General features: G+C 35.1%; 1 protein-coding gene across 3 annotated transcripts in view; it reads left to right on the top strand.

The window, feature by feature from the left end:
* Positions 1–12,729, top strand: part of IL6ST (interleukin 6 cytokine family signal transducer) — a 46,969-nt gene extending 34,240 nt beyond the window's left edge. For all 3 annotated transcript variants that reach the window (XM_004608440.2, XM_055145386.1, XM_055145395.1), the window contains 8 exons: positions 292–502; positions 1,240–1,422; positions 2,897–2,998; positions 3,087–3,233; positions 3,396–3,536; positions 4,958–5,054; positions 6,289–6,370; positions 7,568–12,729. In XM_004608440.2, coding sequence (XP_004608497.1) covers positions 292–502; positions 1,240–1,422; positions 2,897–2,998; positions 3,087–3,233; positions 3,396–3,536; positions 4,958–5,054; positions 6,289–6,370; positions 7,568–8,308 — 1,704 coding nt within the window. In that variant the 3' untranslated portion in view covers positions 8,309–12,729. The remainder of the gene's footprint in view (positions 1–291; positions 503–1,239; positions 1,423–2,896; positions 2,999–3,086; positions 3,234–3,395; positions 3,537–4,957; positions 5,055–6,288; positions 6,371–7,567) is intronic.
* Positions 12,730–13,833: the final 1,104 nt, after the last annotated feature.

Genomic DNA, 13,833 nt, shown 5'->3' with positions numbered 1-13,833 from the left:
GGATATTGAATAAGTAGAGCTGAAATTGGACAGAAAAATACTCAGCTTTGAAATAAATTAGGTGCACATAGTCACAGTGCAGAACTGTATATGAAGTTCAAGCTAACAGTAAATTCCTGCTTTTCACTCAATATTTAGTAATAGTTGCTTCAGTAATTAGTTGGAAATGAGCCTGTCAGTTCCTTTTAATGAAATATTTAGATACTAAGTATCTAACTAGATACTAAGTATCTAGCAGAATTTGGGAACTTCATTAACTGATTAGCATTGTATATAACTATTGTATTACAGACTTTGCCTCCTTTTGAAGCAAATGGAAAAATCTTAGATTACGAAGTGACTCTCACAAGATGGAAGTCACGTTCACAAAATTACACAGTTAAAGACACCAAATTGAAAGTAAACCTCACGGATGATCGATATATAGCCACTCTGACAGCAAGAAATCTGGTTGGCAGATCAGATGCATCTGTTTTAAGTATTCCTGCTTGTGACTTTCAAGGTTTGTGCCTGTGAGATGGAGCCTGTCATTTGGGTGGAATAGGACTCCCATAAAAAATCTGAAAAGTAGTCTCAGATTGTTTCCTTAGTTTCAGAAAGGATGACCATCGATTTAAAAATTTTTCTAAATAGTTTTGTTTAGAAAATAGAGGAGAGGGGGGAGAGTGAGGAGAGAATGGGGAGACAGAGATAGTGAGCAAGAGAAATATTTGATAGTTGAGTTTTTGTTGTTTTGTTTTAATATTTTTTAAACTTTTATTAATCACCAGGAGAGCATAGATTTTTAAGTCAGTCAACAAATAATGTGTTCCATCATTATGTGGCTCACTTAAGCTTTGTAGTAAGCAATTTAATTCATTTAAGTAGTTTCTAATTATCTTTGTACCTGCTTTCTTAGACTGTTTTGATGTTTGGGGGACTTTATATACTTATGGCTTAATGTATAGCTTTATATGTAACTTTCAAAAAAGAAAATATGTAATTTAAAAATTTTTGAAGAATTTGGGGAAAGGAAGATTTTAAGCCTCAAAGTAAATTAACTACACAAAAGGAAAAAAGAAGAAATTAACTACTTAACATGTAAATTATAATGAAGTACTTTATACATAAGAATGTATATTAAAGTACTACAGAAATTGATAGTTTTATCAGATGGTTATGGAGATAAATATAAAATATTAATATGGCAGGTTCTTAAATGTTCATTTATTGTATCAGTATTTTAATTTTGTTTTTAAGCTACAAACCCTGTAATGGATCTTAAAGCATTTCCCAAAGATAATGTGCTTTGGGTAGAATGGACTGCTCCAAATGAATCTGTAAACAAATATATAGTTGAGTGGTGTGTGTTATCGGATAAATCACCCTGTATCACAGACTGGCAGCAAGAAGACGGTACTGTACATCACACCTATTTAAGAGGTACGGCTAGTTAGAAATAAGTTGATTTTTTTTTAAATTATTTAGACAGTTTCCTTTTCAATTTTCTGCTCTGCTTTATAGGTATTGTGGTCTATTAAAAAGCTTCCAAGTTATCATTCTTAACTTCACCAAACTATAGAGTGTACTTACTGGCAAAAGAAGGGTTAAAACTTACCTCTTTCAGTGTTGTTGTGGTTGTCAAAAGAATGCTCATGAAGCTATTAATTAAAAGAAATATATGACTTAAACTAATACGGATAACTTTGGTTGTCTCATCTCTGTAGTGATTTGGAGTCCTTCATTGAGAAAATAGTTTCCTCAAGCATCTGGCTAATTTGTGAATTTGTTAGCTGTTGAATAGGTGAAGCAGAATGAAAACTTGGATATTCTTATGCCTTTTAACTGGAAATATCAATAAAAAGTAGAAGTGACACCAAAAAACTCTAAGCAATCTTGGTGTGCATTTTAAAGTTTATTAAATGATTTTAAAGATTATATGATAATCTTTGTATAATCAGCTTTGCATAATCAGAGCAAAATGTAAACAATAGTGGGGCTGGAGTGATAGCACAGTGGGTAGGGCATTTGCCTTGCACACGGCCAACCTGGGTTCAAATCCCAGCATCCCATAGGGTCCCCTGAGCACTGCCAGGAGTAACCCCTATGCATCGCCAGGTGTGACCCAAAAAGAAAAAAAAAATGTAAGCAATAGTATGTATAGTTTGAGCTTTATTCATAAAATAGGGTGTTTGGTCTTCAGTAACTTACTATAGAAAGTATAATCTTAATAAACTTGGTTATCTTATGTATTGGTCTTATCAAATTAAAAGCATTATAGAGCTACAGAGGAGACAGATTGGTAATAACTGGACAATAGAAACTCTTTAAGTAAATCAGAATATAAGCTATGGAGGCCTTCATATTGGGCAGGTATCATCATTATAGCTCAGTAGCCTTTTAGTACAGTGTATTATAGCATAATATAGAAATTTTCCTAGAATATTGAGTCACCAAGAAAATATAAAATTATTTAAGAAGGCTAGGAATATGTAACTTTTTAATCATAGTGAAGGTAATAAAAGTTCCTATTAAGGGCAGAACTTCAGTGTAATAAACCCCATGTTTCCTAATGCAGACAGATATGGTGCAATGTAAAAAATGTTACCATGGCATGCTAATGAAATAGGTTCATTTGGAGAGAAAATAAATATTCAAGATTATATTTCTTTTAAAATTATGTTACTTTCTCAGGGAAATAACTCAAATTCTTTTTTAACCCACTGTATTGGCAAGACTTTCATAAACACTGTTAATCATGAATGCAGTATGTAAATGATAATATTTACTTATAAGTACATTATAGTGGAGTTTGAAAGAAAAAAGTTCAGTGGTCATAAAATTATAAAGATAAATTATGGAATTAATTTGAATTTTTTGCTTATAGTGGAAAATTATTCATCTGTATTTTATTTAGGGAAGCTAGAGGAGAGCAAATGCTATTTGATAACAGTTACTCCAGTGTATGCTGTCGGACCAGGAAGCCCCGAGTCTATAAAGGCATACCTTAAACAAGCTCGTAAGTCTACAGACATACAACAATGACTTACTATGTCCGGATCACCTGGGATTATTACTCATCAACAAATACCTTTATTCCATTTCAGCACCTTCTAAAGGACCTACTGTTCGAACCAAAAAAGTGGGAAAAAATGAAGCTGTCTTAGAATGGGACCAACTTCCTGTTGATGTTCAGAATGGATTTATCCGAAATTATACTATCTTTTATAGAACCATCATTGGAAATGAAACTGGTATTAAAACTTTGCTTAATAGTTTATTTGAAATTGCAAATTAAAAATTGCCTTTTTCTGAAGCTTGTAATACTTTTACACTGTCAGATAGGCCTAATGGAGCAAAAACGTTGGGAGATGAATAAAGCACTCTAATTGATTCTTTATTTTCCCCCTCACTAGCTGTGAATGTAGATTCCTCCCACACAGAATATACACTGTCATCTTTGACTAGTGATACTTTGTACATGGTACGAATGGCAGCATACACTGACGAAGGTGGAAAAGATGGTCCAGAATTCACTTTTACTACACCCAAGTTCGGTAAGAAAAATTGATGCTTGATTTTTTTTTTCCTCTTTAAAGTTTAATCAGACTGAAAGTGAAATTAACAAATATGTGAAAAATTTATTAAAAGTGCACCTTTATATTCATAGGAGTAAACTTTATAGATTATTATTCTTGCGGTGTTTATTTAATTTTTGTTCTTTCTTTAAACTGTAGAAAATATTGTTGCTGAGCTGTTCCTGAGTTATTTATACCTATACTGTAAAAAGAATTTGTATCTTTCAAAATGAACTCTTTTTTTCACTGGTAAAACTTGAATCTTGTCTTTCCCTCTCTTGCTCCTCCCTTTGTTAGGCTAGAAGATAGTCTCAACATATTTGTATATACTATTACTTTAAAAAGAAAATCTTTGGGCTGGACCGATATAATACAGCAGACTCAGGTTTAATCCTCGGCACCCAATATGGTCTCCCAAGCACTGCCAGTAGTGATCCTTGAGTGTAGAGCCAGGAATAAGCCCTAAGCATAGTCAGGTATGGCCCCCAAACAAGCCAAAAAGTCCATTATAGTCCGGAGACGGCACTCATCAGCGTGAACTAGAGTACATTTTGTGTGCCGGAAGTCTGCGTTGTCTTTAGCATTACTTGGTCCCATGAGTTTCTCTTGGAATAGCTATTGAGCACAGAACCTGTAATAGCCCCTGAGCACCACCAGGTATTACTCTAAAGTAAAAAAATTTTTAATTCACTATAAATTGTCCCAATTATTGATCCATATAATTGATAAACCCTCTTTTTAAAGGCAGACACTATAATATCTTAAGCTTAATAGATACTATTCCTATTTCTCTTTTTGTGTCTATTGAATTCTCCTAAAATTAATTTTACATTGTCTCTTTGAAAATAATAAAACTATTAAAAATTTTGTCTGAGGTTTTTATTTTTATTCTTTCCAGAAGGTTAAATTTGTAGTTTAATCATTAATACTTTTTTATAGCTTTTCCAATTCTACCCATTGCTAGTGTTCTAATATTTCTCTATGGCATGATAATTAGAATTCAGAGATAAGCTTCTGGTATGATTCGGCTGAGTGAAGATAATAAATACAATACGATAATAAATATAATAAATGTTTATATTTGAAAGCTGTGTTAGTAAATAGATTGTGTATCTAATAAATTAAACTAATTCGTATTTTCCTCAATCCAACATGTACTTATGTAATGTACATGTAAGGACTATGCTTACTGTGTAGCTAGATTACATTGTAAGGCACTAAGTGGCTAGAATATATGGGTTACCAATGAGGCAGGTAGGAAGGGAATCTTTCAGTTTGAAATGACTGCAAAAATCTTCCATCAATTCAGTAGTAATCTGATTGGGAAGTTGAATTACAACATTTTAGCATGTGTATGAGCAATTATTTTCCAACTTATCCCTTCTGTTTTTTTATTTTAGCTCAAGGAGAAATTGAAGCTATCGTTGTGCCTGTTTGCTTAGCATTCCTATTAATAACCCTCTTGGGAGTATTATTCTGTTTTAATAAGCGAGATCTGTAAGTATTCATTCATACTTTTACATTTCCCCATTTTTCGTTTGAGTTATGTATTTAACTCTAAGTGAAACTGCTGATATGTTTTTCAAAGTGGCTGTGCCAGTTGTTTTCCCAGCCAGCAATGTGAGAACTCCAAATATTCCACATTAGCAATATTTGATAACGTAAGAATTTTAATCTTTTGCCATTCTTTTGTATGACTGTGTAGTGATCTTTGTGGATTTAATTTTTGTCTCCCAGAAAACTAGTATTGTATCTTTTAATCTGCCACTTACAGATATTTTCTTTATAAGATATTTTCTTTATAATGTATCCAAATCCTTTGCCCATTTTGAAATCGAGTTATCTTGTTAATCTTATTAATGTTGCACTTACAAGTTCTTTGTATGAATTATTTGGGTTACAAAACTTTCATCAAATACATGTTTTATAATTTTAGTTCATGGCTTTTTGAATTTTTTTGGGGGGGGGTCACACCCAGCAATGCACAGGGGTTACTCCTGGCTCATGCACTCAGGAATTACTCCTGGCAGTGCTCAGAGGACCATATGGGATGCTGGGAATCGAACCTGGGTTGGCTGTGTGCAAGGCAAACGCCCTACCCGCTGTGCTATCGCTCCAGCCCTTGAAATTTTAACTGTGACTTTAGCAAAGAAAAATAATGTTCTGTGAAGTTTATTTTATTCATTTGTGTATAATAAATTGTTCAGAGGGTCATACCCACCTAGAGCCTGGTGCCACACCTAGCAGTGCTAGAGTAACATACAGTGTCAGATCCCAGAATCTAGTACACCCATATTCTTGTGGGTATTCCTACAAAGGAAGTTAGTTTGATAGGATCTTATGCTGCCATAAGCAGAAACTTCACTCTTATTTATATTTTTACATTCAAACTCTTAATTTTGGGCTTGGACTGTATTGAGGTAAGTATAGTTAACTAGGTTTTTTTATAGCAAAGATATCCTGAATAAGTTACATGTTTTTATTTGGTAATTATAGTGAAATTTTAACTGATTATCTGGATATTTTTGTATATCAAAAAATCAGTACTTGAATTTGGGGAGGTGTTTCATGACTTGGCTAAGATGTCATGTATTGCAGGATTTGATTTCCGAGTAATATTTTAAACAATTTTCTATTGGCTCTAAGAAAAATAATTCGTATTGACTTTAGAAATAAGGACTATTGTTTATTACATGTGGTTCTACATGTGCCATATTTCTTTTCTTTCCAGAATTAAAAAACACATCTGGCCTAACGTTCCAGATCCCTCAAAGAGCCATATTGCCCAGTGGTCACCTCACACACCTCCAAGGGTAAGATAAAATGCATTATATAAGAATTTATATTAGTAAATTTAATACAAAGGAATATTTAGGTATGATTATAGAGTTCAACCAAGAGATATAAGCTGAATTGTAAAAAGTAAATGAAAATAAAAAGAGTTTAAGATTTCTAATCAAAGTTTAAAATACTTACACATTTAGGATTTGATTATGACATAATATTTCTGATAGTTTCCGTTCTGTTCAGTAAATTTCTAAAATATTTTATTGAACTTGAAATGTGATAATTGTCGTGAGGCAAGCATTTTGGATTAAATATTCAAATGTTGGAATCATTTTATCACTGATGAAGTTGATGACTGGAAACTCATACTGTTTGCATTCCTTAAATTAGAGAAAATTATGTTTGTTGCCATCTAAAAATCTTTTACTTCATATTGACAGAGTAGGCTGTGCACAACCTTAACCCTTTTGAGTTTGAGTACTATTTGTGGGGGTCTCTCAGAGGGTGCTCAGATCCCCTCCTGGTTTTTCTCAGCCGACTGGACTGGCCATTTAATGAGGACCCAAGGATGTGATGCGTCCAGCCCAGAATGCTGGGAATTAGTAGATCCACTTTTTTGCTGCTTAGGGGCCGCCAGGGCCACAGCTGATGGTAACTCATGGGCCTCCAGGACTGTCCTGGGTGATGCTCAAGGAAACGTGTGGTACTAGGATCAAACCCAGGTTGGAGGCATGTGAGACATATGCCTTAACCACTGTACTGTTTCTCTGGCAGCCATCTTTAATATTTTGGCTTTTCTACCTAAATAATCCTGTCATAGTCTAGACACAAAGTGATAGGGGGCCAAGGAGAGCCCGGGGTGCACAGAGGTTACTCCCAGTAGTGCTCAGAGGACCATGCAGGGCTGGGAATTGAACTTAGACCTGCATGAAAAGCATCCCTTTGAGCTAACTCTGGCTGTAAGGTACATTTTAGCAAACCAGTGGTTGGGAATAATAAATTTGATTTAGAATTCTGAAATGTCTTTCCTATTTCTTTAGCAACATTTCTTTATGATACAGGTTTGTCAGTAATAAAGTTAGAGAAAGTATCTCTGAACATCAAAAGTTACTGAGAAGTTTCAGCGATGTATCCATTCTGTGGTTTTAATACTGCTTTAGAAAGACATTTATTTTTAAGTGAATGTAAACTGTAGTGTAATGATTTGTTTTCTCTCTTTCTAGCATAATTTTAATCCAAAAGATCAGATGTATTCAGACGGCAATTTCACGGATGTTAGTGTTGTGGAAATAGAACCAAATGACAAAAAGCCTTTCCCAGAAGATCTGAAATCATTGGACCTATTCAAGAAGGAAAAAAATAGTACTGAGGGACATAGCAGTGGAATTGGAGGGTCTTCTTGCATGTCGTCTTCTAGGCCAAGCATTTCCAGCAGTGATGAAAATGAATCTGCACAAAATACTTCCAGCACTGTCCAGTATTCCACTGTGGTACATAGTGGTTACAGACACCAGGTCCCATCTGTTCAAGTCTTCTCAAGATCTGAGTCCACCCAGCCCTTGCTGGATTCTGAGGAGCGCCCAGAAGATTTGCAGTTAGTAGATAATGCTGACAACGGTGATGGCATTTTGCCTCGGCAGCAGTATTTCAAACAGAACTGCACTCAACATGAAACCAGCCCAGATAGTTCACATTTTGAAAGGTCAAAACAAGCTCCTTTAGTCAACGAGGAAGATTTTGTTAGACTCAAACAACAGCAGATTTCAGATCATATTTCACAGTCTTATGGATCTGGGCAGATGAAAATGTTTCTGGAGGTTTCTGCAGCAGACGCCTTTGGTCCAGCTACTGAGGGGCAAGTAGTGAATTTTGAAACAGTTGGGATGGAGGCTGCAGTTGATGATGGAATACCGAAAAGTTACTTACCCCAGACTGTACGAAGAGGTGGCTACATGCCTCAGTGAAAGACTAGCTCCTGTTACAACTTCTGGATTACCTGTTAACTAAAGCTAAAAACATTTTATCTGTAATTTCAGATAAAAGAATCTTCACTAACTGAAGACGATCATTTTGCCCTTAAGGACAAAAATGTACTGAACCTTCCCATGGGCTATTTCCATTCCAGGTGATCCGGAAGTCTACTTTAAGCACTACATAAACTGACTTCATCCTCTGAAGAGCTGAATGACTTTGTGCTGTTCAGGATGTTTGCACTGAAGTAAAACAGAAAGCTTGTTTAAAATGTATAAAGTAAAACTTATCTAAAAAATAGAGGGTATTTAAGTAATCAGCAGTGATAAACGTGGTGGGCACAGCTGACTTTCATGAGAATAGTCATGAAGTGAAGCAGTTTAGGGAGAGTTCATATTAAAAAAATGTAGAGGATCAAGGTCAACACCCTCTGCCTCAGCTGACAACAGAGGTCCAGAATACATTACTGTGAGCCCAGCCTTTGTTGTCTTAACTCATATGTAGTCCTATCAACATTAAATACCTGTTCTATTCCATTGGTAACAACGCTACCAGATACTAGAGAAAAGGAATTCTGGAATTTAATTTATCAGGTTTAAAATATGCGTCTTTTGTTTATTACATAATTACCAATCTCACTGGATTTGAAAATTTGCTCTCTCTCTTTATTGAAACCTTTTTAAAGTTGTTTCACACTCAGCAGAGTACCCAAATCAGAGCCAGGTATGAATGCCACAAATAGTCTCAAGTATTTTAGAAGTTGTTTGCCATTATAAAGGCCATTATAAAATAACCATTTTCAATATATCATATGTGAACATTATTGACTTTTCTTGTTACTACTTCACAGTATTTGGTAGATGAAGCACTTTATACAATATTCCTTTAGCCTAAAGTTTCCCTATCCTCACTCCCTAGTGCTAGAGCTCAAACCCGGGGCCTCAACAAACAAGGCAAGTGCTCTACTCCTGAGTTATTTCCCCAGCCCCATAAAACGTTATTTGTTTGTTCATTGTTTTTTGTTACTGTGGTGCCAGGGATCAAACAACATGCAGGGCAAATGCTCTGCTCTTGAACTACGTCCCTGACCCCATCCCCAGTTTTTTAAATATGCTTTGTTTTTAATTTTAAATAAGCTGATGTTGAATTTTTTTCTTTTTTCTAATACATGTTTGAAAGAAACTAAATTAGAGAATTTGGGCCATATTCAACACAACAAACACATCCTCAGAAATGTAAATATTGATCTTAATAAATGTGACAGCAAATGCCCTCATTGTAGAGACACTTGTTGGAGAGATTATTTGAATAGCTACACACTTCTGCATTAGGTGGGCCTTAGTTTACCTTGTGACTTAGGAACCTCTTTCCACATGTTCTGTTCTTTACTGAAGAAATGAGCTGGGCCTCCAGTTTACTGCTGAAGACACTTTACATTTATATCATCCCCTTACCCACCCCATTTGATGTGGAAGCAGGGGCTAAAGATAGAAGCTAAGGAAGGGAAAAAAATAGTTGTAATACATTAGTGGTTGACTGCTACTGCCCAGTTACTTAGGAAAAAAATTGGTTTTGGTGTTCTGCCTATTTGGATTACTAAGCTATATATGTCATACGTGGTTTCTATATTTGGAAAACTAAGCTCAAAATAATTTGTTGAGGTTCTTGAAGAATAAAAGTTTTTTTTTTAAGTTGGTGTACATTTGCAGTTGAAGTAGAATGTTCACATTTGACTTTCTGTTGTACATTTATCCTTTGCTTTCTTGTATTTACGTAATGTCTATTACTCACATTTCTTTCACGTATATGGTCATTTTTGTAAGATTAGCAGATGCCTTATTCTGATACAACCAGTTTACTTTAAGCAGAATAAACACAAGATTAGTAAAACAACAGAATTAGATGAGAAAAATTAGGCACCAAAAGTCAAGTAGCGGCAGACTCCTAACCTCACACTACAGGATAAAGCTTTAATTATTCAACATGTGCTAATCCACATCAGGACGAGAATTTATTGTTAAATCTTTATCAATAAATTTATATTTATTTTCCGTTTCTTATTAAGTGGTCCTATTTAGCTATAGCCTTCGTAACAAATAACATTGTGAAGAGCATTCTCGTGTGAAGTTTCTAAAGAGTGTGGGGGAGGAATTATAAAATGTGAACTTATGATCTGAAGAAAGAGATTCATTTTTATTCTTTTTTGTTAATGTTTTTTTTTGCCAAATCTGGCAGTGCTCAGGGGTTACTCCCAGTTCTGTGCTCAGGGGTCCCTCCTGGCAGGGCTCAGGGGATCATACGGTGCTGGGAATCTTCCTAGGGCTCCAGCATGCAAAGGGCGTGCTCAGCCTTATGGAGCCATCTCTGACCCCAGGAGTTTCATTTTCTAAAAGGACATCGTGCAAGCAAATTTTTATCTTGCAACTTGTATAGGTGTTTTAGTGTCCACCATTGGACTTTGATTGTCTTCAGTGTTCACTGTCCACCAACTACAAGAACACTTTAAATTATAGTCACTAGTTACTGTACAAACTTCCATTCAGGAAATACACATGCCCGAGAGAGAAAGAATTATGAAACTTGTTTTAAGTCCAGAATTACTTTCTTAAAGCATATTGATGTTATGATGCATGTTAATTTTAGGCAGGCAGAGAAACAAACTTGGTTTTATTTATGTGAATTTTTTTTATAAATTAGTGGATTTATTACCCATTGAGTTACTAGTATCCCAAAATTTAAAATTCTGAAACATCAAAAAAAAAAACCTTTTTGCATACAAAACTAATTTGCTTCTTAATATAGCTGCCCTTGAATTTAACAGGCATGTTACATTTACTGCTACTATAATTGACTATTAGCTGCTGGTGGTTTTGGTTTCCTACCATCATGAAAGCATAATGCCGGATAACTATTGGAAAATCTTATAAACTATTAAACTCACAGAAAGAGAAATTGAATACCTTTTAGCATGGATCGGAGGGCTGTCAATCTCCCCCTCACCATTGTAGTATTGTGAGGGGAGGTGAGGAAGCAAAAATATTCTGAGTTCTTATTCTTCTCTAATTTGTTCATTTAATATAAACCTTGTTCCTGAGATTTTAAAGCAGCCATTCCATAATCTAACATACTGTGAAGTTAAAAGTGGCATATACTTTCAAAACATTAAAATAGAGAAGTAGACTATAGTATTCCCTAAAATTTTTGTTGATTGACATATTGACAAGTTAGTCAAGTGGGGAGATATATTAGAGTCCACATCTCTCTTCTCTGGTTTTAAGAACAAATTTCTAAATCCTATATTCCGTTTCAGGTGATTTTTGTTAAAAATAGGTAAAATAAAACAATAAGCTACATAAAATTAAACTTTTAAAGATTTATGGAATAACTCTAGGTTGTGTAGGTTGTATTAGGTTCTGTTTCCCAGGTAAAATACAGATTTGTTTGTTTTTTGCACTTGTCTATAACTTAAGAAACGCTGGTGCCATAAAATGGCAAAATATGTAGAATTTGCGTAAAATTGGGTTGGACATAGATGCTGAGGAGATTCAACTGTAGCAAACTTACAGTCTAATTCTTTTTTAGACTGTTTCTGACAGCAGTTACTTTTCAGACTACTTGTAAATAGAATTCAGATGTAAGTCAGAACAAGTTTCCAAAGCCAGTGAATATTCTGAGATTAATCTATTTTTTGAGGATATTGCTAAGAGTATGTGCATTTAGCATGATATTCTGGTATACATTGAATGTTAAAAATTTTTTTTAAAGGCAGCTCAGGGTGAGCTCTTCTATTACCTATTTGCTCCAAAATTTTAAAGGGCTTTTTGTAGTCATTTCCTTCACATTGATTAACTTCATTACCCCGTCAGTTCTTTAAAGTTGTTAGATCAAAATGAAAATTCAGTTGAAGAAGGTCAGTGGTGATAGATATTCTAGATCTTTTATCCTTAAACACAATCTGTGTCTGAATGATAACTACATTTTTCTAATGCTATTACATGAATTCCATAATGTGAGTGTTGGAATAAAGGGATATTTTAATGGTAGATATTTGAAAATTCTTTAGTCTTAATGTATATGAGTTTTGAATAATATACGCTAAAAGTTAGTGTGCAGTTGCTTGTATTACAGTGTAGTAATTAGCATTAGGTATGTTTCCCATTCATATCGTAGTTATGTCCCATTTATTTATATGTGCAATTCTTTCAAGTTCCCTGGCTGTACTTCCACTCACCTAGTCTAACTTTATAAGAAGGCTTGTCTAGAGTACTGTTGTATTTTTACATTAACAGTGAATTGCATGTACTCATTGTAACCACAGATACTGTTTTTACATTTTTATGTTGACGGAACTCTATAAACTTTCTCATATATCAGTTCTAATTCTTTAATTTTACTGAATAAACTTTTGTTCACATTTGTGTGTGATAACATTTGATGTCATTTTAAAAATTGAAGGCTAGATAACATAGTTAGAATAATGTTAACATTTATAGTTTTGATGTACAAAATTACTGCACCTTAACCACCACCAGAGTGCCCAAGACTCCACCACTAGTTCACCACATATTCCCTGCCAACCCTAACCCTATTGCTTGGTAATCTTATGTTTTGCATGCAAGGCCAAAGGTTGGTCATCAGTTCTGTCTATTTCCTGGTTTTGTTCTCTCTACCATAGATGCCGGGCTCTCCAAGAGGGGTGGAGGAATCGAACACGGGTCAGCCACGTGAAAGGCAAAAGCCCAACCGCTGTGCTATTGGATATGCCAAAAACAGTAACAATAAGTCCCTCAATGAGAGTCGTTACTGGTGCCCGCCCGAACAAATCAATGAGCAATGGGATGACAGTGACAGTGACCATAGATGAGTGAAATCACCTGACCTTTTCTTCTCTCTCTGGCTTCTTTCACTTAATGTGATGCCCTTCTAGATATATCCAAATTGTTTCAAACTACAATATTTCATCTTTCCAGACCCAGAGAGATAGTACAGCTGATAAGCCTTGCACTCTGCTGACCTAAATTTGCTCCCCAGCATCCCATCTGGTACCTCAAACACAGCCAGTAGTCAGACCTGAGCACCACTGATGTGCCCCCAAAACAAAAAGTCATCTTTTCTTACAGCTACATATTTTGTTGTGCATATATTATCACAACTTCCTTGTCTATTCGACTGTTGCTAAAAATTCAGGTCATTTCCATATCCTGCCTATTGTTCTTAGCACTGCAATGAACATAGACATGCTTATATCTTTTAGAATTATTTTTGTGTCCAGGGGCTAGATGCCAAGAACTGGAATTGTTGAGTCATATGAAAGCTCTATTCTTTTTTGGGAAGTCTCCAGTTTTCCACAGTGACTGAACTAGAGAACATTTTCTTGGTGGCTTTTTAAATAGTTACCTAGGGCCTGGCAAGCTACCGAGAGTATCCCGCCCGCATAGCAGAGCCTGGCAAGCTACCCATGCGTATTCGATATGCCAAAAACAGTAACAAAAAGTCTCACAATGGAGATGTTACTGGT

This window comes from Sorex araneus, chromosome 1 (assembly GCF_027595985.1).
Source record: "Sorex araneus isolate mSorAra2 chromosome 1, mSorAra2.pri, whole genome shotgun sequence".
NCBI lineage: Eukaryota > Metazoa > Chordata > Mammalia > Eulipotyphla > Soricidae > Sorex > Sorex araneus.
Note: the sequence above shows the minus strand (reverse complement) of the source record. Positions and strands in the feature narration are given on the sequence as shown.